Raw genomic sequence first — 27575 nt, 5'->3', positions numbered from 1 at the left:
GACCCAAAGCCGTACCCTCCAAATATCCGGACCTGCCCCTCAGTTTTTTTGTACTACCTTACATCCCATTTTTCTATTTTCTATTTATGATTTATAATTTAAATTTTTTATATTTACTAATTTTAACTATTTTTAATATTTAATATTTGTACTCCAGGGAGCGGGAAGCGCAGAATCAAATATCGCTGTGATGATTGTACGTTCTAGTATCAATTGTTTGGTGACAATAAATTATAAAGTATGAGTGATAGGACGGAGTGGAATGGCTGCTCGGCAATATTGTACCCGGAAGGTTGCTACCAGCAAGACTGGGCAGAGCTCAATACTCATCCCTTTCTTTGCTTTCTGTAAATATGTTTGAATGGTTCAGTGGTGGGGGTATGACAGAGGATCCTGCAGATGATACAAAAATACTGGCCACATGTGGCTCTGAGTTGGAAAAATCGAAGCTGCAGGTGTGATCAATTGGAGAGAAAATTGGCAAATGGAATTCAATCCACAGAAGTTTATCTGAGTACAACAAAAGGAACGTATGATGAGAGTATACTGACTGGCTGCATCCCAGTCTGGTACAGAAATACCAATGCTCTTGAAGAGACAATTCTATAAAAATAGTGGATATGGCCCAGTCCGTCACAGGTAAAGCCCTCCCAACCAGGCGCAGTGCTAGCCAGAGCGCACCCAGCAAATCTTGAAGAGAAAAGCCGAAATAAACAAGCTAATTAATTAGGTGCCGCCCGGCACATAAATGTCGGCCCAGATCAGAGGCCATTGCCAATTTCACTTGCTCTACGTGATGTTCACTCCTCTTTACAGGGTGCTGGAGCCTTTAGCTGTTCCATTGTTTGGTCAATTTAAATGCCAGTCCAGACAGGCTGAAAAGACAGATCGAGGTGACATGTTGAATCTACACAAACTTCTAATAAAGTACAGGTGCTGCCGTGCTTTCTTTGTAATAACAGTCATGTGCTGGTCCCAGGACAGATCCTCTGACACTTTTCAGAGAGAGAGAAACGTCAATCCTTAATGCCGAAGAATTTAAAGTTATTGACCCTCTCCACCTCAGTTCCTCCAATGGAGACCGGCTTCTGGGCGGCACCAAATTGATTAGCTTGTTTATTTTGGCTTTTTTCTTAAAGATGTGCCAGGTGCGTTCCGGCTACCGCTGCACCCGCTGCTCCCAACCACTGAGCACATCTACATGAAACACCGTAGCAAGAAAGCAGTATCCATTATCAAGGACCCCCACCATCCAGGACATGCTCTCTTCATGCTGCTGCCATCAGGAAGAAGGTACAAGAACCTCAGGATTTACACCACCAGGTTCTGGAATAGTTATTACACCTCAACCATCAGGTTCTTGAACCAAAGTGGATAACTTCACTTGTCCAATCATTGAAATGTTCCCACAACCAACGGATTCACTTTCAAGGTCTCTTCATCTCATGTTCTCAATATTCGCTGTTTATTTACTTATTTATTATTATTATTTCTTATTTTTGTATTTGCACAATTTTAGATTAGATTAGATTCAACTTTATTGTCATTGTGCTGAGTACAGATACAAAGCCAATGATTGAGTTCACTGTGACATTAGAAAAAGAGAAGCCGAAATCTGATGTGTCAGTGTTTCAGTGGAGTAAAGGAAACTACAGTGGCATGAGAGAGGAACTGGCCAAAGTTGACTGGAAAGAGACATTGGCGGGAAAGACGGCAGAGCAGCAGTGGCTGGAGTTTATGTGAGAAATGAGGAATGTGCAAGACAGGTATATTCCAAAAAAGAAGAAATTTTCGAGTGGAAAAAGGATGCAACCGTGGTTGACAAGAGAAGTCAAAGCCAAAGTTAAAGCTAAGGAGAGGGCATACAAGGAAGCAAAAATTAGTGGGAAGACAGAGGATTGGGAAGTCTTTAAAACCTTACAAAAGGAAACCAAGAAGGTCATTAAGAGAGAAAAGATTAACTATCAAAGGAAACTAGCAAATAATATCAAAGAGGATACTAAAAGCTTTTTCAAGTATATAAAGAGTAAAAGACAGGTGAGATTAGATATAGGACCGATAGAAAATGATACTGGAGAAATTGTAATGGGTGATGAGGAGATGGCAGAGGAACTGAACAAGTATTTTGCATCAGTCTTCACTGAGGAAGACAGCAGGATACCCGACACTCAAGTGTGGCAGGGAAGAGAAGTGTGCGCAGTCACAATTACGACGGAGAAAGTACTCAGGAAGTTGAATAGGCTAAAGGTCGATAAATCTCCTGGACCAGATGGAATGCACCCTCGTGTTCTGAAGGAAGTAGCTGTGGACATTGCGGAGGCATTAGCGATGATCTTTCAAAAGTCGATAGATTCTGGCATGGTTCCGAAAGACTGGAAGATTGCAAATGTCACTCCACTATTTAAGAAGGGGGCAAGGAAGCAAAAAGGAAATTATAGACCTGTTAGCTTGACGTCGGTGGTTGGGAAGTTGTTGGAGTCGATTGTCAAGGATGAGGTTACAGAGTACCTGGAGGCATATGACAAGATAGGCAGAACTCAGCATGGATTCCTTAAAGGAAAATCCTGCCTGACAAACCTATTACAATTTTTTGAGGAAATTACCAGTAGGCTAGACAAGGGAGATGCAGTGGATGTTGTATATTTGGATTTTCAGAAGGCCTTTGACAAGGTGCCACACATGAGGCTGCTTAACAAGATAAGAGCCCATGGAATTACAGGAAAGTTACATGCGTGGATAGAGCGTTGGCTGATTGGCAGGAAACAGAGAGTGGGAATAAAGGGATCCTATTCTGGTTGGCTGCCGGTTACCAGTGGTTTTCCGCAGGGATCAGTGTTGGGGCCACTTCTTTTTACATTGTACATCAACGATTTGGATTATGGAATAGATGGCTTTGTGGCTAAGTTTGCTGACGATACGAAAATAGGTGGAGGGGCCGGTAGTGCTGAGGAAACGGAGAGTCTGCAGAGAGACTTGGATAGATTGGAAGAATGGGCAGAGAAGTGGCAAATGAGGTACAATGTTGGAAAGTGTATGGTTATGCACTTTGGCAGAAAAAATAAACGGGCAGACTATTATTTAAATGGGGAAAGAATTCAAAGTTCTGAGATGCAACGGGACTTGGGAGTCCTCGTACAGGATTCCCTTAAAGTTAACCTCCAGATTGAGTCGGTAGTGAAGAAGGCAAATGCAATGTTGGCATTCATTTCTAGAGGAATAGAGTATAGGAGCAGGGAAGTGATGTTGAGGCTCTATAAGGCGCTGGTGAGACTTCACTTGGAGTGCTGTGGGCAGTTTTGGTCTCCTTATTTAAGAAAGGATGTGCTGACGTTGGAGAGGGTACAGAGAAGATTCACTAGAATGATTCTGGGAATGAGAGGGTAACATATGAGGAACGTTTGTCCGCTCTTGGACTGTATTCCTTGGAGTTTAGAAGAATGAGGGGAGACCTCATAGAAACATTTCAAATGTTAAAAGGCATGGACAGAGTGGATGTGGCAAAGTTGTTTCCCATGATGGGGGAGTCTAGTACGAGAGGGCATGACTTCAGGATTGAAGGGCGCCCTTTCAGAACAGAAATGCGAAAAAATTTTTTTAGTCAGAGGGTGGTGAATCTATGGAATTTGTTGCCACGGGCAGCAGTGGAGGCCAAGTCATTGGGTGTATTTAAGGCAGAGATTGATAGGTATCTGAGTAGCCAGGGCACCAAAGGTTATGGTGAGAAGGCGGGGCAGTGGGACTAAATAGGATAAAATGGATCAGCTCATGATAAAATGGCGGAGCAGACTCGATGGGCCAACTGGCCTACTTCTGCTCCTTTGTCTTATGGTCTTATGGAAATGCATTTAGCATCTGACCAGAAATGTAAAGAATAGTGTTATTTACAAAATAACTGCGAATTAAAAATGTGCTACAGCACACAAATATGAAAGTACTGAGACAGTACAATATGGATGCAATCCTGCTTAGCGCTGTGATGAGAGGTTCAGCAGTGTCACAGCCTCAGGGAAGAAGCTCTTCCTGTGCCTGCTGGTGCGGGAGCGGAGGCTCCTGTAGCGCCTACCGGATGGGAGGAGAGTAAAAAGTCCATGGTTAGGGTGAGATGCATCCCAGATAATGCTTGTCTTCTGCACTTGGGCTGAACACCCCAGTTGAGCAGTCTTTCATTGATTCTGTTGTGGTTATGATTCTATAGATTTATTAAGTATGCCCACAAGAAATTGAATCCCAGGGTTGTATATGACAACATATATGTACTTTGATAATAAAATTCACTTTGAACCTTGAATAAATGGCAGGTCAAAGTCAAGTTAACTATTATATGCACAAGTCCATGAGCAGTCGCAATGAGAAACTTACTTGCAGCAACATCATATAAGCAGCATTCACAAGAAAAAGAAAATATCAATTATACACATTTAGAGAAAAAAATAAAGCTCTTTTTAGTGCAAAGAGATTGAAGTGGTCACAGTGTGGCTAAACTGTAGTGATTAGTGTTTTGCCCACTGGCTCAAGAAGTGAATGGTCAAAGGGAAGTAGCTTATTGGGATATTGAGTGGTGTGGAGAATCAGAGAGCACACATTCACAGATTCCTTCATTTAGCAGTAAACAGTGGGTTACAAAAACGCAAGTGGAATACGAAATATTATTAGCAAAGGCGTAGAACATGAGAATAGGGAGGTTAAACTAGAACTGTACTCAACACCAGTTAGACCACAGCTTACGAACTGCATATTGTTCTTGTTACCGTCTCGCACGAATGATATAATTGCACTGTAAACGATGCAGCGCAGATCGACAAGAATGTTGCTCAACTGCTAAATTGCAACCACAAGGGAAGAATAGATAATCAAAGAGGCCAAGAGGAGACTTCAGTGAGGCAGATAAAATCCAGGGACTAAAGCAAGTAAACAGAGAGGAATGTTCTCCCTTCAAGGTCAACAAAAATTTTCACTCAGGGTAGTGGAAAGGATGGTAAAAGCAGAAATCTTCACCATTTTTTAAAAACGCAAACACGAGGAAATCTGCAGATGCTGGGAATTCAAGCAACACACATCAAAGTTGCTGGTGAACACAGCAGGCCAGGCAGCATCTCTAGGAAGAGGTACAGTCGACGTTTCGGGCCGAGACCCTTCATCAGGACTAACTGAAAGAAGAACTAGCTCTTCTTTCAGTTAGTCCTGACGAAGCATCTCGGCCCGAAACGTCGACTGTACCTCTTCCTAGAGATGCTGCCTGGCCTGCTGCGTTCACCAGCAACTTTGATGTGTGTTGCTACCATTTTTTAAATATAGTTTGATATTTACTCAAGATTCAAGCTAGTTTATTGTCATTCTTCAGTACACCAGTGTAAAGGTGAATGAAATGATTGTTACCCCAAACCGCTTGCAGCATAAAAAAGACAATAAATGTAAATATTAAAATTATCCAATAAAACACAATGTACTGTTAAGTGTGGCCATATATACATACGATTATCTTATATATTTATACTGATCGTATGTACATAAAGTGACTCTAAGTGCAGGAGTATCTGAACATGAGGTGACTGGCAGAAAATGATAAAATGACAAGGAAATGATAAATCTTATATACGGCCTTATAAAGTGACAACTTTATCACTTGTTACGTACCCCATAACTGGGTTGCCAAACCAGCAGAAATGGACCACTTAGTTGGAGTCTGGATTACTGGAACTAAGAAAGCTTTATTAAAGAAATAAGTAACACAGTACTCTAATCGTAAGGATATAAATGCAACAGGTTAGCAATGATAAAACACACATGTACACAGAACTCGGATAATAGGAATCAAACAAGCTCTATCACAGTCTAGGGGTAAAATGATCAGTCTCAAGTGACGCAGAGTTCAGTTCAGCTTAGTACAGTTTGCAGTAATCGCTGTTGTGCCGTTGGAGAGAGAGAGAGAGAATGCATATTCTGATTCACACAGACCTTTGTTCTTCACAGTTAGCTTTCGGGCGAACTCTTTTATGTCTTCTGTGGTCACCGACTGTGACCCCTCCGTTCCGGATACGACCGTTCTTCCGCGGTGAACCCGGCACCCAGGCAAGGGCGGGCACACACACCAGGTTCCCGCCGATCGTACCTTTTCACCCTACGCGTCTATGGTCAGTTTCCGCAATCAGACCTCCAAACTCCCACCAACTTGTGGGGGCACACCGCTTTTCCAGGGTCTCATTATCTCGTGATCTCGTGGTGTGTGTCTTGCCTTAGCGAACCTGTTCTTTTTATCCCCCTGCTGGGGTATCGCCTGTCCATCAAACTTCAAACAGTTCAGGTTCAAAGCAATCGGTCTGTCAATACTCGGACTGGTGTCTCTTTCCGTTATCTCTCTCTCCTCTCTCATTAAGATTTTGAATGTTTCTCCATTGTCTCACTTATCTCTCTCATTAGCATCAATCTTCTGATAACTTGGTTTCTCGTCACACACTTTATACTCGAGGAGCCATGATCTACATTAGTATGATGCTGGTGTTGGAAGGAGGGATTTGTCTTGACTGGCAGAAACACAGATGGTCACCTTTGAATTTTTATGGTTCAGACACTTCAGCAGGTCTGTCTGTCTGCCTGTCATCTTATCTACTTACTTACTTGTCTTCAGCCATGTCTTCAACCTGATCCTGAGGCTCCGGAGGGTTCCTGTGCTGTGGAAGATGTCCTGCCTCGTCCCTGTGCTGAAGATGCCGCGCACCAGCGGCCTCAATGACTACAGACCGGTGGCATTGACCTCCCACATCATGAAGACCCTGGAGAGACTTATTCTGGAGCTGCTCCGGCCTATGGTCAGGCCACACTTAGATCCCCTCCAGTTCGCCTACCAGCCCCGACTAGGAGTTGAGGATGCCATCATCTACCTGCTGAACTGTGTCTACGCCCACTTGGACAAGCCAGCGAGCATTGTGAGGGTCATATTTTTTGACTTCTCCAGTGCGTTCAACACCATCCGCCCTGCTCTGCTGGGGGAGAAGCTGGCAGCGATGCAGGTGGATGCTTTCCTGGTGTCATGGATTCTTGATTACCTGCCTGGTAGACCACAGTACGTGCGCTTGCAACAGTGTGTGTCCGACAGAGTGATCAGCAGCACTGGGGCTCCACAGGGGACTGTCTTGTCTCCCTTTCTCTTCACCATTTACACCTCGGACTTCAACTACTGCACAGAGTCTTGTCATCTTCAGAAGTTTTCGGATGACTCTGCCATAGTTGGATGCATCAGCAAAGGAGATGAGGCTGAGTACAGGGCTACAGTAGGCAACTTCGTCACATGGTGTGAGAAGAATTATCTGCAGCTTAATGTGAAAAAGACTAAGGAGCTGGTGGTAGATCTGAGGAGAGCTAAGGTACTTGTGACCCCCGTTTCCATCCAGGGGGTCAGTGTGGACATGGTGGAAGATTACAAATACCTGGGGATACGAATTGACAATAAACTGGACTGGTCAAAGAACACTGAGGCTGTCTACAAGAAGGGTCAGAGCCGTCTCTATTTCCTGAGGAGACTGACGTCCTTTAACATCTGCCGGACACTGCTGAGGATGTTCTACGAGTCTGTGGTAGCCAGTGCTATCATGTTTGCTGTTGTGTGCTGGGGCAGCAGGCTGAGGGTAGCAGACACCAACAGAATCAAAAAACTCATTTGTAAGGCCAGTGATGTTGTGGGGATGGAACTGGACTCTCTGATGGTGGTGTCTGAAAAGAGGATGCTGTGCAAGTTGCATGCCATCTTGGACAATGTCTCCCATCCACTACATAATATACTGGCTGGGCACAGGAGTACATTCAGCTAGAAACTCATTCCACCGAGATGCAACACAGAGCGTCATAGGAAGTCATTCCTGCCTGTGGCCATCAAACTTTACAACTCCTCCCTTGGAGAGTCAGACACCCTGAGCCAATAGGCTGGTCCTAGACTTATTTCCTGGCATAATTTACATATTACTATTTAACTATTTGTGGTTTTATTACTATTTAATTATTTATGGTACAACTGTAACGAAAACCAGTTTCCCCCGGGATCAATAAAGTATGGCTATGACTATGACTTGTTGACATACAGCATGGAGTAAGTCCTTCTGTCCTTTCGAGACGCGCTGCCCAAGCAAAGCCCAAATTTAATCCTAGCTTAATGATGGAACAATTTGCAATGACCAATTAACTTACCAACTAGTAGGTTCTTTGGACTGTAGGAGGAAACCAGAACACCCAGAGGAAACACACACTGTCTTGGGGAGAACGTACAAAGCCCTTACAGGCAGTGGCAGGAATTGAACCTGGTTTGCCTGTACTGTGAAGTGCTGAGCTAACCACTATGTGGCTGTTCTGCTACAATAGTCCAGACTGACACTCCAGGACAGTACCGAGGGAATGCTGGACCATTAGACTAGCACGTCCTCTGACGAGTGACTAAACCAATGTCATTTCTGCTCACCAATGAAAGATCCCCTGGCACTACTCCCAAAGAAGAGCAGAGCAATTAATCTCAGTAGACTGGCTAGCATTCACCTCTCCAAACACACAATTACTGAAACCATTACCACATGGGTCTTTCTGAGGGACTGTTGTGTTGCAATAGGATGCCACATTTTATATTCAGTTCAACAATAATCACGCTTCATTAGTCACGGAGAGCTTTAGGACATTCCGAAGGGAATCTATGGAAATGTAACACGCACAAGGTGCTGGAGGAACTCAAAGTCAGGCAACATCTATGGTGAGGAATAAACAGTCAACACTTCAGGCTGAGATCCTTCATAAGGACTGGAAAGGAAGGGGGAAGAAGCCAGAATAAGAAGGGGAGGGTGGGGGAGGTGGCAGTAGAAGAAGTAAAAGCTGGCAGGTAATAGGCAAATCCAGGTGAGGGACAATGTGGGTGGCCAGGGAGAAGGAATAAAGGAAGAAGCTGGAAGGTGATGAGGTAAAGGGCTGAAGACGAAGAAGGTGGAATCTGATAGGAGACGACAGTGGACCATGGAAGAAAGGGAAGGAAGGAGGGAACCAGAGGGAGATGAGGAGAAGGGATGGGGTAACAAGAATAAGGAGTGTAAAATGAGGGAAGGAGGGAAGGGGGTAGAAATTACCAGAAGTTAGAGGTATGAGTGTTCATGCCATCATGTAGGAGGCTAACCAGAATGTGAGGTGTTGCTCCTCCAACCTGAGCTTGGCCTCATCATGGCTGTGGAGGAGGCCATGGACAGACATGTTAGAGTGGGAATGGGAAGATAAATTGAAATGGATAGCTACCAGGACAATCTGCAATAATTTTTATTTCTCTTTTTCCGCTTCAACTCTCTGTTAACCTCACAATCTACCTTGTTGGGGCCTTGCATCTTATGTCTGCCTGCACTGTACTGTCTCTGTTACTGTAACATGATATTCTGCATTCTGCTTTACTTTGCCCTTGTGCTACACTGATGTACTGACGTGATGAAATGATCTGTATGAATGGCTTGTAAAACAAAGATTTCCGCTGTACCTCAGTACACGTAACAACAATAAACCAATTTCCAAATTTACCTAGTTCAACACTGGCACTCCCTGCCTTGCTTTAGTGTGTCCCCCTCTGGATGTGTACACAGAGCAAAAACAAGAGACTAGTCTGATTAAGTGTTTTGACTCAGTCATGTCAGTAAATGTATGTGCTGGGCAGCTTACAGCGTGGGAGAGATAACTGAACCTGCTGAGATGAAGGCATGTGTACTCAGAAGCCCATGCTGAAAGAGGGAGCCCTCCACGTGCAGGAAGTCCAACCCATTCACTGCACGATGGGTCCTACATGGCTCACGGTCCCTCCCCACCTACTCACTCAAACAGCCGGTCAGGCTGCACTTTGGTTCCTCTTCGGATGAGCCGCATGGTGAAAGGAATTGGACTCTCCACAGAGCAAGGGATCGATGCTGATTGCTGGTAGAAAGAGCGCACTTGACCAGGCATGCTCACTTTTGGAGGCTCTAAATCAAAGCACACAAAAATGAGTCAGGTATAGCTTCATTGGACAATCAGAACATATCACAGCCAAACTAAAGAGCCTGTCCGTGGGTCAGTGGCATCTTTTTTATCCAAGAAATCACTTGGGCAGGAACAATGCCACTATGGAAAGATACGCCTGAACTACAGTGGTGTATTTCACAGCGAACAATTTGATTCAATTCTACGTCATTGAATTAAATTTGGTGGCGGAATGTGTGTGGGCACTTGCCCCCAGCACACCCTTGAGTGTGTTGGCTTTTAACATAAACACATTTCACTGCATATTTCAAGGTACATGTGATAAATAAATTCAAATCTTGAATCTTAACTTATTTGTCATGATGCACTGAATATAGAAGACAGAAAGAAATCTTATTAAAGTGTTTTGAGATACCCACTATCAGAGTGGGTTTAGCAGAGCAGGTGCTGAGTGACGTCTTCTCCTGGTCTCACCGCCTCACGTTGAGAAAGGCCCACTTAGGACCTGAGGTGTAGGGGAGTTTCTTTACAGGCAGCTGAAGATACTGGAATTCCCAGAGAGATTTGGATGCCTTGAATATACACAATACTGAGGCTAACAGATTTTTTGAATAAATAGAGAATCTGGGGTTAGAAGGATGAGGTTGGATCGTGAGCTTCAGGTCCATCAATAACCATGATCTTAATGTACGTCAGAGAAAGCTCAGTGATCCACATTCCTAAGAGACATAGGTACCTGCTACAGCCTGACATGTCTAGACTAGTGTCTCCTTAACTTTCTGCCATTCTTTGTGAAGATCCTCCTCCTTGTGCAGTTCTTGTAGCACTTGGAACACATCACTGAGGACTATTTTGAATCTTTCTTAGGTCTGCGTGCCTTTCGAAAAGTTGACATTGAATCGCTGCCTGATTGATGAGGATTCCATCCAATTCTTCTTTGGTTTGAGTTTGAGTGTCACAACCAAGAGGTGATGGCCAGATATGACGTCTGCTCCTCTCCTCACTTTGACAATTTGAAGTGATCTCCTGGATTTCTTGGATATACGGATGTGGTCTACTTGGTTCTCTAGTATGTGATCAGGTGACACCCAGGTGTTCTTGCAAATTCTTTGGTGGGGGAAGATGCTGCCTCTGATGATCACGTTATTCAATGTTTTCATGTAAGAAGAAGCTCTCCATTCTCGCTCATCAATGAGTTCCCATCACACCTTCATAGCCAATCCGATTTTTGCATTGAAGTCCTCCCATGACAATGTTGTCACCTCCCTTAGGATACACTTCTAAGATGTTCAGGAGTCTGCTGTAGAAGGTGTCATTGGTTCTTTGTAGCTGTTGTTAGTTAGAGCATAACACTGCATGACGTTCATCTTGATCTTATTCTTCTTTGTTCTAAAGGATGCTGAGATGATGTGGGGACCATCCTATCAATGCCTTCTGTGCTACTTTTGGTAGCAGGAATGCCATTCCTTGTGTGTGCAGTGCATTATCTTCCTCAGGCCCTCAGTAAAGCAGTAGTTCCCCTGTCATCAGCAGCCTCTGCCCAGGCCGTGCCCATCTTGTCCCGTTGATGTTGAGCAGGCTCAGATTATTGCTTTTCATTTTGTTTGCTGCTTGTGCTGTCTTTCCACTTTCATACATGGTCTTTACATTCCATGTTCCAATGGTAGTGGTCTGGATGATAGGAGCACGGACTTGTGGCTTTCACCACACAACTTCATACGTCTTCTAGGCAAAGGTCCTTCCCCTCCCATGGATAAGGCCTTTGGAGTTTCTGAAGCTCTGGGTTTTTATGGGATGGTGTTGCTAGCCCCATGCTCAAACCTCTTCATTTCACAGCCAGGCATAGGACCACCCATTGCTACTTGATGCATATTGGCCACTGAATTTCCTACATAAAAGTCCTTTGGGATGTCCCGAAGAGGGGAGGGGAGGAGAAGCTGGCGGCGCGACGCAGCGCGCACGGCCGCTCCGAAATGAAATCGGTATTTGTTAAGTAGGTACTGTGCACAATCCTGATTTGATGGAGACAGACGTGAGAAGCATGGAGGAACATCTGGAGAAACTTCTGAAATGCCTGCTTCGCTGCCACTGCTACTCTGCGATCGAGAATCTCCGGAGGGGAAGGCCCCAAATCCTCGGCTTTGCCTATTGCCTGTTGCCGGGGCCGAAGCGCTCGGCAGAGATGGTGCTTGGTGCTTAGTGTCAGAGGGCTGGTCGGAGGCTCGAAGTTTTCGGATGGACTCAAGAGTCGGCTGTGGTCAGGTGCTTCCAGGGTGCTGCATCAGCAAGTTTGCGACGCTGGAGGTTCATGGCAGGGAGAATTTTTCTTCCTTCTATCATCTGCGTGAGATGATGGGACTTTCAAGAGACTTCTGCGACTTTTTTTTACTGTGCCTATAGTCTGTTCTTTATCAAATTACAGTATTACTTTGCACTGCTGTAACTATATGTTATAATTATGTGGGTTTTGTCAGTTTTTTAGTCTTGGTTTGTCTTGTGTTTCTGTGATATCGTACTGGAGGAAAATTATATCATTTCTTAATGCATGCATTACTAAATGACAATAAAAGAGGACTGTGTGTCCTCATAATCTAATCTAATCTCAAAGATGTGGAAAACAAAATAATGCCAATTTTCCTTTACTGACAGCCACACACAACCATGCAACCTCCCTAAAGCACAGAAGTGTTTTCTCACCGGGGACCAGGCTTGTATAGGATACACTGGACAGGCGTTGAAAACGGTAGCCTTCCCTATCATATCCCATCACCTTCAGGAAGAAGCTCTCGCTGGGCGGCACGATTTCCGGAACTTTCCACACGTTGGTGGTGCGGCTGGAGTGGGCCCTGACAGGCAAACTCTTCAGCAACTGCCCCGAGGCGCTGAGGAACTCCAGCTGATCTAGCTCTCCTGGAGGCTGCAGACCGGAGCAATTCAACAGAATGTGGGTGGCAATGCCTGGAGAGTGAGAGGACAAGCAGATTGGTAAGAAATAGAGGTCAGGAAATACTTTACACAGCATAATCAATGACAAATCATGTAATTGTATTACTGTGATAACACTAGAACGTTTACGGTCTCAAAAAGACCATAAGATATAGGAGCACAATTAGGCCATTTGGCCCATTGAATCTACTCCGCCATTTCATCATGGTAGATCAACTTTTCCATCTCAGCCTCAATCTCCTGCCTTCTCCCTTCATGTCCTGACTAATCAAGAATCTATTAACCTCTGCCTTAACTATACCCAATGACTTGGCAATGAATTCCACAGATTCACCACACTAAGGCTAAAGAAGTTCCTCCTCATCTCCATTCTAAAAGGAAGCCCCTCTATTCTGAGGCTGTGTCCTCTGGCTCTAGACTCTCCTACCATAGGAAGCATCCTCTCCACATCCACTCCATTGAGACCCTACAGTATTCAATAGGTTGCAATGAGGCCACCTCTCTTTCTTCTGAATTCCAGTTGGCACGTGGCCAAGTGGTTAAGGCATCGGTCTAGTGATCTGAAGGTTGCTAGTTCGAGCCCCAGCTGAGGCAGCGTGTTGTGTCCTTGAGCAAGGCACTTAACCACACATTGCTCTGTGACGACACCGGTGCCAAGCTGTATGGGTCCTAATGCCCTTCCCTTGGACAACGTCGGTGGCATGGAGAGGGGAGACTTGCAGCATGGGCAACTGCCGGTCTTCCAGACAACCTTGCCCAGGCCTGCACCCTGGAAACCTTCCAAGGCGCAAATCCATGGTCTCACAAGACTAACGGATGCCTATTATATTATTACAGGCCCAGAGCCATCAAATATTCTTCATATGACAAGCCATTCAATCCCAGAATCATTTTCATGAACCTCCTTTGAACCCTCTCCAATGCTAGCACCTCCTCTCTTAGACAAGAGGCCCAGAACTGCCCACAATACTTCACAAATGGTGTTAGAGACTGTAACTCCCCCACCACCCCTTCAGGCTGGCTGTTCCAACCAGCTTCCAGGTGAAAAAAAACCCCTCAGCTCCCCTGTAAATCTCCCACTATTTATCCTAAACCTAATACCTCTGGATTTAGACACATCTGCTATTGGGAAAGGTATTCGCCCAGTCGGTGCCCCTTGTGTTTCTGTAAACCTTATGCAGGTTCCCCCTGCAGCCTTTCCCATTCCAAGAAAAACAAGCCCAAGGTACTAATCTTTCCTTACCCTTCTGACCTCTCTACGTAGTAAAGGAACAGCAACAAATCACAAACATATGAGAGGCTGGAAGAATTTTATCCTTTCAGTGATTTTCGTCACCCCAACATCTCTTAACACGATTCCTGTAAATTTTTTTTTGTAACAATTCCCCAGCCTGTTTAATGCAATATGAAATCAGACCCAAAAATGTAAGTGAATGAACTCCTTCAAACAGACCTTTCTCTTTTGTTTATATTGAGTGTGCTGTGCAGTTTAGGTTTCCAATATAATAACTTTGGAAACAGAGGAACACATGTTGCCTACATGCACTCTAAGTCTGATGGAGCTGAGTCATATAATGGGTCCACAAGCTATTGAGTTTGGACAAATTTGAGTATCCTGACTGACTGGAATGGAAGCAGTAACGCCCAAGGACAGAAAAGCCTGCAAAAAGTAGTGGATACAGTCCAGTCCGTCACGGGAGAAGCCCTCCCCACCATTGAGCACATCTACAAGGAGCGCTGCCATGAGAAAGCAACGTCCTTCATCAAGGACCCCCAGCACCCAGACCATGGTCTCTTCTCACTGCCACACCAGCAGGTTCAGGAACACTTACTGCCCTTCAATCGTCAGGCTCCTGAACCGACGTAGATAACATCGCTCACCTCAACTGATTCTACAGCCTAGACAGCCAATTTCAAGGACCCTACTTCTCAACTTCTCAGTGTAATTTATTACTTTCTACGTATTATTATTTGCTTTATTTTTGCATTTGCACAGTTCGTCTTCTTTTGCACATTCGTCGTTTGCCAGACTTTGTCGGCGTGCAGCTTTTCATTGATTCTATTGATTTCTACTGTGAATGCGCAGAAGAAAATGAATCTCAGGGTAGTATATGGTGATATATACACACTTCGATAATAAATTGAACTTTGAGATGCTTATTAAAACTTACGACAGAGTCTGATGCTGATTGCTCCAGAACAATCCAACCATCTCATTATCCTCTACCTTCACTGTTTATGCCAAACTCTAACTAGGCACGCTACCTTGACCTCAGAGGCTTTCAGTGCATTTCACCCCTCTGGAAGACCCACAAACTGGTCAGATAACCAATAATAAGCTTGAGCCCAGGCGAACTACCTTGAATCGGGCGCTCAGTTGTTCTGCTGAAGTCCGAGGTGGGTTTTGTTGAAAATCCAGCCCGGAAATCGATGTTGCTGACTCCTGTGATCCGTACAGAGTGGCGCCCGGTGCTGCGGAGCTTAACAAAGACAACCCTCGGTCATCGTCCATTAGTGACACAACAACAATGTGACTGCAGTGAAAAATCCACCCTGACTTCACTTGTACAGGGCAATCAAAGCAAAAGGCTGAGTCACAAAGGGCACAATGTATTTAAAAAGGAACAAGTAACATTGAAGATGGTCTACGCACATCTCAAAATAGCTAAAGAGTGGCAGAATGTGTTTGAAGATGCTAGGCACTGTTGGAATGAATGGATAGGGAAGATAAGCAAATCTTGAGGAAAAATAAATGAATGGGGTAGTGACACGCATCATCATGTTACTACCCCATGTAGTAACAGTTCTGGTCACCTCACTACAGGAAGGATGAGGACACTATAGAGAGAGTGCACAGGAGATTCACAAAGATGTTGCCTGGATTGCAGAGCATGTCTTGTGAGAATAGGTTGAGTGAACTTGGCCTTTTCTCCTTGGAGCAACAGAGGATGAGAGGCGACCTGATGGAGGTGTATAAGATGATAAGGGACATTGATCGTGTGGATCGCCAGAGGCTTTTTCCTAGGACTGAAGTAGCTAACACAAAGGGGCAGAGTTTCAAGGTGCTTGGAAGTAGGTACAGAGGGGAAGTCAGGGTTAAGTTTTTCACACAGAGAGAGGTGGGTACATGGAATGCACTGTCCGCGATAGTGGTGGAGGCAGATACAATAGAGACTTGCAAGAGACTCTTAGATAGGTACATGGAGCTCAGAAAAATAGAGGGCTATGTGGTAGGGAAATTCTAGGCAGTTTCTAGAGTAGATTACATGGTCGGCATGGTCTACGGTCATTTCTATCCAATGTGCAAGTTTAGTGAAAATCAGCTGGTACACTAGAAAATTTGCCAACGTTAAAAAAGGAGGCAAGGTTTGGGCTTGTAACGACCATGACATGATCAACACAACACAGATGCGAGCCTTACCTTGATCGTCCACATTCCAGGCCGTGGGCTCCGAACGTTGACGACTCTAGCCGAGTTTGGAATACTCAGCAGTTCATTCAAACCCAATCCTCTCCGTAGGATCCGACCTGAAAGAAACCCAGCTGACTAATGACTGTCCAGCCAAACGTGATGCTGGCAATGGAACCTTTGCTCATCTGAGAAAAAGGCTCCCAAACTTCTGATTCAAAGCTTACAAGTTCTGATTGAGTATGACGCTTCAGTTTGACCCATAAGTTAATTTTATCCAGTAGATTCAAACCCATATGGATCTACCATTAAAAATGACCAGCCTTCTGAAGTATCCTTACACATAACAGAGTAGAAAATTCTTTAGAATGTTAGAGGAAAGAGCAGGGGTACGGGACTGAATCGGCCTTTTTCTGTGATTCCCTGATACTTTCATCCAATCATTCTGACACTGGTTCAAATCAAAGGTCCTAAAAGTTGCTTGCTTCCTATTTCCCCCTCACTTCCACCGCATAAATAATACACAAAGAGGCCTACAAACAGGAGGTCCACTCCAACCCAATCGAGAGTGATCTTTCCTCAACGGCTTACCTGAAGGGTCCCGGATTTCTATGGCTGGTGCAGGTCCACTGAGGGAAATGGTGACTTCTTTCAGGCTTGGGTCAAAGGGCACCAGCCAGACATGCTCCTCCCTGTCCTTATGGTTTGTGGACAAAAGGTGGACCTTAGAGGCCTGGATGGTTTCTTCGACCCATTTCAGCACCTGGAATAGAATAAAAGTCAGCTTCCTTTGCCCTAATGTTTTCCCTCATACAGCCCAACCCTCCTCTTCGTTTTTACTTAACACATCAGGCTACTCTGAAATGAAGTTTAAGAGATGTTATTTTGTTTGTTACCCCACAATACAGCCAGTACTGAGTGGGGAAGACCACCACGTTAAAGTACAGTACATTACATTTCAATCTGCTTATCTGAATGAATGAAAATCTATATAGATAATATTTTTTTGAGGCTGGAAAAATTAAGGCTTAGTAAATCATTAAAATGCACTTCCACTTGATATACCAGAAAGCACACTTTTTACATTTACACTCAGTGGCCATTTTGTTAGTTTCCAAATAAAGAAGGCACACACTCAGTGATTCAGGAACAGCTTCTTCCCCTCTGCCATTCAATTTCTGAATGGCATTGAACCCGTGAACACTATCTCATTACTTTTTTATTTCCCTTTTTTGCACTACTTATGTAAATATACACACACACACACACACACACACACACACACACACACACACACATTCATAATATAAATCAGTTTTTCTCTATGATTATGTATTGTGTGGTACTGCTGCTACAAAGTTAATAAATATCACAACAGCTTTCTCTGGCAGACATAGCAGGATTTCCCAGTGGCCACACATTTTAATTCCACATCCCATTCCCATTCTGACATGTCTATCCACAGCCTCCTCTACTGTAGAGATGAAGCCACACTCAGGTTGGGGGAATATATTCCGTCTGGGTAGCCTCCAACCTGATGGCATGAACATTGACTTCTCTAACTTCTGCTAATGCCCCACCTCCCCCTCGTACCCCATCCGTTATTTATTTATATACACACATTCTTCCTCTCTCTCCTTTTTCTCCCTCTGTCCCTCTGACTATACCCCTTGCCCATCCTCTGGGTTTTCCCCCCTCCCCCTTTTCCTTCTCCCTGGGCCTCCTGTCCCATGATCCTCTCATATCCCTTTTGCCTATCACCTGTCCAGCTCTTGGCTCCATCCCTCCCCCTCCTGTCTTCTCCTGTCATTTTGGATCTCCCCCCTCCCCCTCCCACTTTCAAATCTCTTACTAACTCTTCTTTCAGTTAGTCCTGACGAAGGGTCTCGGCCCGAAACGTCGACTGTACCTCTTCCTAGAGATGCTGCCTGGCCTGCTGCGTTCACAAGCATTGAGAAGAACTAGATTCCAACATTCAAATCCACACACATATACATTGTCTGGGTTGGTGAAATGAGAGCAAAGAATTAATGATTTTTGCTCTCATTGTGTTCACAAATTCCAGGACATTGAATTCATACTTTCGTCAATATTTCATCTTGCCTTAAGAGATCTGCACAGGGGGAAAATGTCACCTCATGCAATTTAGCTTGGAAGGAAGGGTGAGCAGAGTGATTTCTGATAAACTGCTCAGTGTGTGTGCTGTCAGTGAACTTCACTTGTTAACACAGGCCTTGAATGTGCCCGCTCTGACTGGATGAGTGTGAATATGGAAACTCAAAGTTCAAAGTAAATTTATTATCAAAGTACATATTTGCCACTATATACTACACTGAGATTCATTTTCCTGCAGGCATTCACAGAAGATTAAAGAAATAAAACTGAATCAATGGAAAACTACACACAAAGACTGACAAACAAACATTCCGCAAACGAAAAAGTACACAAATATAAAATAAGTAAATGGATGGAGAGAGAGAGAAAGAGAGGTAAAAGAAAAGAGGAAAATGAGTTATAGAGTCATTGAAAGTGAGTTCTATGTGGAATCAGTTTAATGTTGAATGAAGTTATCTGTGCTGGTTCAGGAGCCTGATGGTCGAAGGGTAATTACTGACCCTGGCAGTGTGGGACCTAAAGCTCCTGTACCTCTTTCCCGATGGTGGCAGTGAGAAGAGAGCAAGGTCTGGATGGTGGGAGTCCTTGAATTTGGACCATTCCTCCCTGTGACTTACTAAATAAAGAGTGGGAAGACAGCTCTGTACTTGTGTTAGCAGTTGGAACATTATGGGAGTTCCATGCCAAAGTAGTTACAAGGGCCACAGATAGGAAAGGGGGCCTCAATGAAACTAGGAGGTATAACCTTTATCCCATTCCAGCAAATTGAGAGTGGAACTGGTAGGGGTACTGTCCTTCTCTAATAACCCTGACCCAACCTCTTGTACTGCTGCATCATGGGTAGGATGAAAGAACACAAGGAAGTTTGGTGTACAAATATAGTTTTAGCAAAGCAACCCCTTCAGTGTGAAACACATCCCACAATTTCACCTTTCCTCAGCAAGGCAGAAACAGTTTTTTGAACATTGGGCAGTACAGTAGCATAACAGTCAGTGTAACACTATTACAGCACTATTACAGTCAGTGTAACTCTATTACAGCACTATTACAGTCAGTGTAACACTATTACAGCACTATTACAGTCAGTGTAACTCTATTACAGCACTATTACAGTCAGTGTAACTCTATTACAGCACCAGCAACCCAGGGTTAGTTCCTGCCGCTCTCTGTAAGGAGTTTGAATGTTCTCCTGTGACTACATGGGCTTCCTCCGGGTGCTCCAGTTTCTTCCCATATTCCCAGACATGCATTTTGGCGATAGTAAGTTGTGGGCATGTTATGTTGGTGCTGGAAACATGGCGACACTTGCAGGCTGCCTCCAGCACGTATTCGGACTGTGTTAGTCATTGACCCTCCAAAAGCACCACAACCTTGTTGTTGGGTTTGGAGGCTTGCATGCCTCAATAACCCGGAGAGAGATGTTGGCTGAAGTCAGGGGATTTATGCTTTGGCTCTTGGTAGGGTCACCCAAGCCAAACAGGTCAAAGAGTAGAGGCCAGACTAAGAGTGGTCCACTGGTCCACTGGTCCTCCAGGCTCTTGGGTTTGGTTCAGGGCTAACAACCCTGACTGGTCAAACAAAATTTTTACGGGAACAGCAATGAAGAATCCATCTGCGAGCGATGGTATTCCTGAGTCTCCACCCAGCACTTGCATGACTGACATTTGTGAAAACCGAGAGGTAGCTACTGACTCAATGAAAGAAGCTCTGAACACCACCAGAGATGGAGGACCTTCATTGCTGTCCTAAGCATCACCGGCGTAACAGTAAATCGTTGATGCAAACAACATATTTCAACACATTTTTTGATGTTTTGATGTACCTGTACATGTGATAAATAACCCTAATCTCCTGACTTTAATCTTTTCATGAATGCAAGTCACTTATCTTCTCTTGAACCTGTTTTATTTGTATCTTCAAAACATTAAACTAATTCAAATGAAGTTACGGGAGTCCGCAAATGTGGGTGTAACTTTGAGTTTACTTTAATTGAGGAATGCACTTTACCACGTGGTAGCACAATGATGTATGCAATTAACGTATTTACACATATTTCGTTATGTATATATTTAAATAAATACATTTATTTAAACGAACAAGAACGCTTAATCAAACAAGATATATACAAGATTACTCAAATATTACTAAAATATTAAATACACAACACTCCTTCTTGCTTATCTATAAACTCCAGCTCAATACAGACTGCATCTCAACTATATAGACAGTATATTATATAATAGAACTACTGTATACAGACACCTACAGCATAGTACATTTTAAATTGTCTCATTCAGGCCTAAAGATTTAAACTCTGTGGAGGATTTCATATTCTTAGGGGGTAATTGTCTTCCTGACAAGGGGGAAATCACACTGTTTGCCAGGTGAGACTAGTGACTGTGAAACAAGCTCAGGTTCTGTGGCCTCCTCTGTGTTGGTTGTAGGAGTTGAATCTGAGATCACAGAAAGTGGTTCTGACAGCTCTGGGCAACTTCCTTCTCTTATCCTCTCTCTGGATCTACTTCAATCCCTTTCTTTTTCTTTCTCACATTCTGTCTCTTTCACATCATTCTCTTTCTTGTTCACATTCTTTCTATCCAACTCTTTCCTCCTTTTTCTTCTTCTAGTGTGTGCATCTTGATCTTGGGAAGGTCCATTTCATTCACTGGAGTATTCTCTTATTAATCCTTCATATTGCTCCCTTTACGCTCTGATCTCTCTTCTTGGTTTCCTCATCCACAACATCATCTGACGAATCCTCTGTTTTCAGATCTCCGTTAACTTCTTTCTTTTTGGTCTTCCATTCATCCAGCTAGATATTGGTTTTTGCTTCGACTTTCACAAGAAGTTTTTAGTCTCCAACTTGAAGTTTGTGCAAAAACCTTAACGCATGTAGAGTAAATTCTGGTTCTTTTTTACTCACAAAAGCCCAATACTTGCAACTTTCCTGAAGCTCCTTAGACTTTCTTCCACCTTAGAACCAATCCACAGTTTGCCTGGTTAACATATCAGAAGCTTTCTCAAATGCATTGCCTACAAAAACTGTTGTGGTCAGACCATTGCTTTTGTCATTCTCCCACTTCCTCCGAGCAGCATGGTTTTTCTTTGTTCCAATATGCTTTCCTACCAGAAGCAAACAGGTTGGCACCAATGCTTGTTTGCTCTCAGTTGAGGAATGGTTTAGGGTGTTTAGCATGGAGACAGCTGTGGCATCATCCAGGACCTTCCTTAATTCACTTTCAATAGGCTTCAATTCACTTTCAATTGGCTTCATTACAGGGGGGGGATGAGGCATGCAATTGGTCTCCATTCAAGCTATCATCATCTCAGCCAATCATGTCTCCACAATGCCGGTCCTTCTGTTTTTTTTTTAACCACATACAAGCTCAATGTGGCACAGTTATTGACGTCATTACCACGGAAGTTAATTTTTCTCCAGTATAAGTTCTTAGTTGAATATCTGCAGGCTTCAGTTTGTTACCTTTGATATGCCGTTCAATCTCATTTTGTGGAATGACTGAAACAGCCGGACCAGTGTCTAATTCCATTTTAATAAATTTCTGTTCACTTCTGGTGTAAGTCATATTGCTGGTCTACAGTTAATTTTCACACTGTAAATTTCAAGGCTGCGCAGTCCTATGTCACTCTCATCACCATCAACTTGACGTTTTAGCATTTTCTCTTCCCTGTGCAGTCCCTTTATTTTTGCCTACCCGACACACTCTTTGTAGGTTTCCTACTTCGTTGCATTTTCTGTAAGTTTTGCCTTTAAATCTGCATTTGTTTGGTGTATGTGAGCCCCTGCCACAACGAGAATAGAATTTGTTTGGCCAGGTCGGTTTCCGTTTAGCTGTTACAGTTTTGTTCATGCTCTTTCATTCCTGACTCCAACTCAGTTGTGTCGCTGTCTACAGTTTCCATTGAAACTGTTTTTTTAAATATAAGCTGAGCTTTAGTTAGGAGCCATTTTTGAATGCTTTCTGCTAAGATTCCACAAACTAAACCATCTTTCAGTGTATCATAACGCCAATTACTGAACTGACGATGCTCAGTCTCTTCAATTCAGACACATGCGCTGAAATGGACTCCTCTCCCTTTTGATTCTGCTTATGAAACATAAAGTATTCTGCAATCAGTAATGGCTTTTGCTCTAAATGTTCCTGCATCACTTTGACAATATCAGAAAGCTCATTTCTGCAGGACTGGTTGGAGCGGTCAAACTTGGAAGCAAACTGCATGCCTTTAAACCCAATGAACTCAGTAAAATTGGCACTGGCTTCTCATTGGCTATTTCATTTGCTTCAAAATACTGTTTCAATAGCTCAGTATATATGAGCTAATTGTGTAATCAAACTTGCCAATCTTCCCAATGTAGCCAGCCATTTCTGATTTTTTATGATTATTATCACCTAGTACTCGCAGTTTATGAACCCAAGAATTCTTCCTTTTTCTTATTAGTTTTCATGCTTTCCCTTCGGAAGAACACATGCTACTCTGTTTCAACATCCCTCGCTGCATTTTATTTAGTTTGAACACCTCGCTCAACTTCAATATGTCAGTAGCCATCTCCAGTTCGTTTTAAAAATTCCTCGTGGCCAATGTTATGTTTTGTAACTTCAAAACATTGAACTAATTCAAAGAAGCACATGGGAGTCCAAAAATACAGGTGTAACTTTGAGTTTACTTTAAGCGGGGCGCACACGTATCGTGTGCTGGCGTGATGACACGTGCAATTCACGTATTTATACATATAACCCGTCATGAATAATAGAAACAAACAAGAATGCTTAATCAAGCAATATATTAATAAGATTACTCAAATATTACTAAAATATTAAATACACAACGGAACCGATTTCTGCTTCACCTACAACGGAGCAAGAATTCTATAAAAAATATATAGAATACATAAAACATAATTGCAGTCCTCACTTCAACTTTGCATTCCAAATTTTTTTTTTAATTTGAGTAGGAAAGTGAACACCACAGTACTTTGCTGCTGCAGTGAGATCATCTGCAGGAACCAATGCCAGCTAAAATAATAACTTCACAGCCTCCACACAATAATTGAAACCTTCGTGATTGGCTTGGCTCTCATCGGGCCCTGCATGGTGTTTGGACACGGTCTCATTCTCAAAGAATGACGTTAGAGCCGCAAGTTCTGATAGTCCTGTTGTTAGGCAGTAGCCGGGGGCACAGAATGCTATGAACTAAGTGGTCTGGTATTAGTGGAGAGAGAGCAGCCAGCCTCATGTAGACTACTCCTAAAATTAACATCTTCTTCTGGACAACAGGTTCACCAAAGACACTTACTTGCTCTTGGCACTTTCTGGCTGATGCACAGTATTATATTTACGCTGTACGTTAGTGTTGAGGCCAAAAAGTTTCACCTTAGTCTCATCCAACCATAAGGCCTTCTACATCTGAAGATGGCGGCGCGATGCAGCGCGCGCAGCCGTTCCGAATGATATCGATTATATGTAACTTGGGGGGCCGTGCACAATCCGGATTATTTGGAGACAGCCGTGAGGAGCGTGGAGGAACACCTGGAATAAATTCTGAAATGCCTGCTTTGCTGCCGCTGCTACTGTGCGATCGAGAATCTCCGGAGACGAAGGTCCCAAATCCTCGGCTTTGCCTATTGCCTGTTGCCGGGGCCAGGGTCGGAACGCTCAGCAGAGATTGTGCTCGGTGCTCGGTGTCGGAGAGGTGGTCGGAGGCTCGGAGTTTTCGGAAAGACTCGGAGTCGGACTGTGGTCGGATGCTTCCGGGATGCTGCATCAGCAAGTTGGCAGCGCTGGAGGTTCACCGTCTGCGTGAGATGATGGGACTTTCGAGAGACTTTGAGACTATTACCATGCCATGGTCTTCTTCATCAAATTACGGTATTGTTTGCACTGTTGTAACTATATGTTATAATTATGTGGTTTTTGTTAGTTTTTAAGTCGGTTTGTCATGTGTTTCTGTGGTATCATTCTGGACAAAATATTGTATCGTTTCTTAATGCATGTATTACTAAATGACAATAAAAGGGGACTGGGTGTCCTCATAATCTAACCTTTATAGTATCTTCTAAGTGACACTTTGCAAAGTCTCTACGGGCAAGAATCTGCTTTTCTAAGCAACACGTGTGGTGCACATCAGCCAGGAAACACCATTCCTACCGTAAAGTGTGGTGGAGGTAGCATCATGCGATGGGGATTCTTTTCAGTAGCAGGGACTGGAAACCTGATCAGGATTGTTGGGAAGAAGAATGCTGCTAAATACAGAAAGATCCTGGGTTAAAACCCACTAGCCTCTGCCAGAAAGCTTAAACTGGGCAGGAAGTTCATCTTTCAGCAGGACATCGACCCAAAGCACACTGCCAGAGGAACCATGGATTGGCTTCAAATGAAGAATGATGTCTTTGAGAGGCCCCGTTGGAGACCTGACCTTAACCCGATTGAGTAGCTCTGGCAAGACCTCAAGATTGTTGTCCATCACCGCTCCCCAACTAACCTGGCACTGCTTGAGCAATTTTGCAAGTAAGAATGGACAAACCTTGCTCCATCATGTTATGCAAAGCAAATAGAAACTTATCCAAACAGACTACTGGCTGTAGTCGCTGTGAGAGGTGGCTCAACGAAGTACCGAGCAAAGGGGGGTGAATACTTTTGAAGTGCTGACATTTCAGTTTTTAATATTTTAGTTTTCCATGCTTTACAATTTTCCCTGTGTTTTGGGCTCAGTTGTAAAAAAGAGGAGCAAGTGACTCACAAATAAAAATTCTCAATTAAGTTGATCAAAATTGCTGATTGTAATACTCATTTATGTGAACAAAGTTTTGGGAGGGTGAATACACTGTACGTCTCTGCTATTTGCTTCAAACGCTCTATATGATATCAGGTTTCATGTTTCCATTGACACTGGGAATTAACCTACACTGCATTCTCTACTGGTTTGTTCAAAGTCCAAAGTAAGTTTTATTATCAAAGTACATACATGTCACCTTATACAACCCTGACATTCATTTCCTTGTGGGCATACTCAGCAAACCTATCAAGTAATAACTACAACAGAATCAATGAAGCACTCTACATCTACTGCCCTGGCTTTTGCTAGGTTCTCAAGAGGAAATTCCCTCTATGCGCTCAATGTGTACCCCTTGAAATGGCATGCTTAGCTTTCCTTGTTGCCACGGTTGCCATCACTTTCGACCCTGAGGCAGAGACGAATTTGAGTGTTATAGTTCCACTCCAGACCCTTGAGCACAAAAAACCAGACTGGCACTCCAGATGGTGGTGTTACACCTCCAAGGATTGCCACCTTGTCACTGTGGAAAGTCTTGAGGGTTCCTGAGATTCTGAGAGCCATGCCTAGCGGAATTTAGCCACTGTTGCTTAGCTCCTGGTAGGGTCGCCCATGGCAGTAAGGTCCAGGGGAAGGTTCCGGACAAAGAGTGATCCAACCAGGACCTCAAAGTGGAGCTGGCTGAAGATGATGATGCATCACAACAGCAGTGAAGAATCTCCAGTCACCTTACACTCCGTGTGACTGGAACCTGACACCGATCTGTCCAAGACCATGTAGTGGCTCTCTGTGCATCAGCCTCTCAACGTTAAACTAAGTGATGCACAGGTGTCTTCCTTTAAGAGAATCTACTCTAACATCCTAGATGGATCCATTACACTACCTTACACCATAAGACATTCGAGCACAATTGGGCCATTAAAGGAATAAATATTGACTCTTTATTCCTTTCCATTGATGCTGCCTAACCTGCTGAGTTCCTCCAGCATCTAGTTCAAAATGCAAAGTTCAAAGTCAAGTTATTATCGAAGCACATATGAATATGTCACCATATGCAACACTGAGATGTGTTTTCTTGCGGGCATACACAGTAAGTCAAAGAAACACAATAGGGTCAATGAAAGACCCCACCCAACGGGACGGCCAAACAACAAATGTGCAAAAGACAACAAGTTGAGCATATGCAAAAGAAAAAAGAAATAATAATAATAAATAAATATCGAGAACATAGGCTGTGGAAGTAGTTCAATGATGGGGTGAGTGAAGTTATCCCACCTGGTGGTGTGAATCCTGAGGCTCCTGTACCTTCCTCCTGACGGCAGCAATGAGAAAAGAACATGTCCTGGGTGGTGGTGGTGGGGTCCCTGATGATGATGACTACTTTCCTGTGACAGAGCTCCGTGTAGATGTGCTCAATGGTGGGGAGGGCTTTGCTTGTGATGGACTGGGCCATATCCACGACTTTTGATGGGATTTTCCATGCAAGAACATTGGTATTTCTATACCAGGCCATGAAGCAATCATCAATACACTCTCCACCACATATCAGAAGTTTGTCAGAGTTTGCAACCTTTGCTGAATCTTTGCAAACTTCTAAGGAGACAGAGGCACTGCTGTGCTTTCTTCGTAATGGTACATACGTGCTGGGCCCGGACAATTCCTCTCAGATGATAGCACAGAGGAATTTAGAGTTGCTGAACCTCTGCACCTCTGATTCTCCAATGAGGACTTGCTCAAGCACCTCCTATTTCCTCTGCCTGAAGTCAATACTCAGCTTCTTGGTCTTGCTGACATTGAGAGAGAGGTTGTTGTTATGGCACCACTCAGCCAGATTTGATTTGGCCTACGACGGTGGTGTTGTCAGCAAACCGGAGTATGGCATCACAGCTGTGCTTGGCCTCACAGTCAGAAGTGTAAACTGAGTAGAGCATTGTGGTGCACCCCTACTGACTGGGGTCTGCAAGTGAGAAAATAGAGGATCCAACCATACAAAGAAGCATTGAGGCCAAAGTCTTGAAGCTTATTGATTAATTTTGAGGGTATGATGGTATTGAATGAAGAGCTGTCGTCAATGAGGAGCATCCTGGTGTAGGCAGCTTTGCAGTCCAGATGTCCTGGAGCTGAGTGAAGAGCCAATGAAATGGCATCTGGTGTGGTCCTGTTGTGCCAGCAGTTTTGCTATTTCTTGAAGACCTGTCACAGCTCCAATGATTAGATCAATGTCATCTGTAAAACAAAGGTTGCTAATTCCTCGTCCTTCAGCTGACACTGTTCCAGACAGTTAATATAATTTGTTCCAGGTACAAATTAAATTAATCACAGTGAGAGACAGCAGCCATAGCATAACCCTACT

The 27575-nt window shown here is 43.8% G+C and overlaps 1 protein-coding gene across 6 annotated transcripts in view; it reads right to left on the bottom strand.

The window, feature by feature from the left end:
* Window positions 1–27575, bottom strand: part of LOC140186210 (hemicentin-1-like) — a 449816-nt gene that overhangs the window by 346416 nt on the left and 75825 nt on the right. For all 6 annotated transcript variants that reach the window (XM_072240181.1, XM_072240182.1, XM_072240183.1 and 3 more), the window contains exons 5-9: window positions 16910–17081; window positions 16331–16437; window positions 15269–15389; window positions 12661–12921; window positions 9821–9965 (exon numbers count right to left, since the gene is read on the bottom strand). In XM_072240181.1, coding sequence (XP_072096282.1) covers window positions 9821–9965; window positions 12661–12921; window positions 15269–15389; window positions 16331–16437; window positions 16910–17081 — 806 coding nt within the window. The remainder of the gene's footprint in view (window positions 1–9820; window positions 9966–12660; window positions 12922–15268; window positions 15390–16330; window positions 16438–16909; window positions 17082–27575) is intronic.

This window comes from Mobula birostris, chromosome 22 (genome assembly GCF_030028105.1).
Source record: "Mobula birostris isolate sMobBir1 chromosome 22, sMobBir1.hap1, whole genome shotgun sequence".
NCBI lineage: Eukaryota > Metazoa > Chordata > Chondrichthyes > Myliobatiformes > Myliobatidae > Mobula > Mobula birostris.
This window is presented reverse-complemented; position numbering and strand designations above follow the sequence as displayed.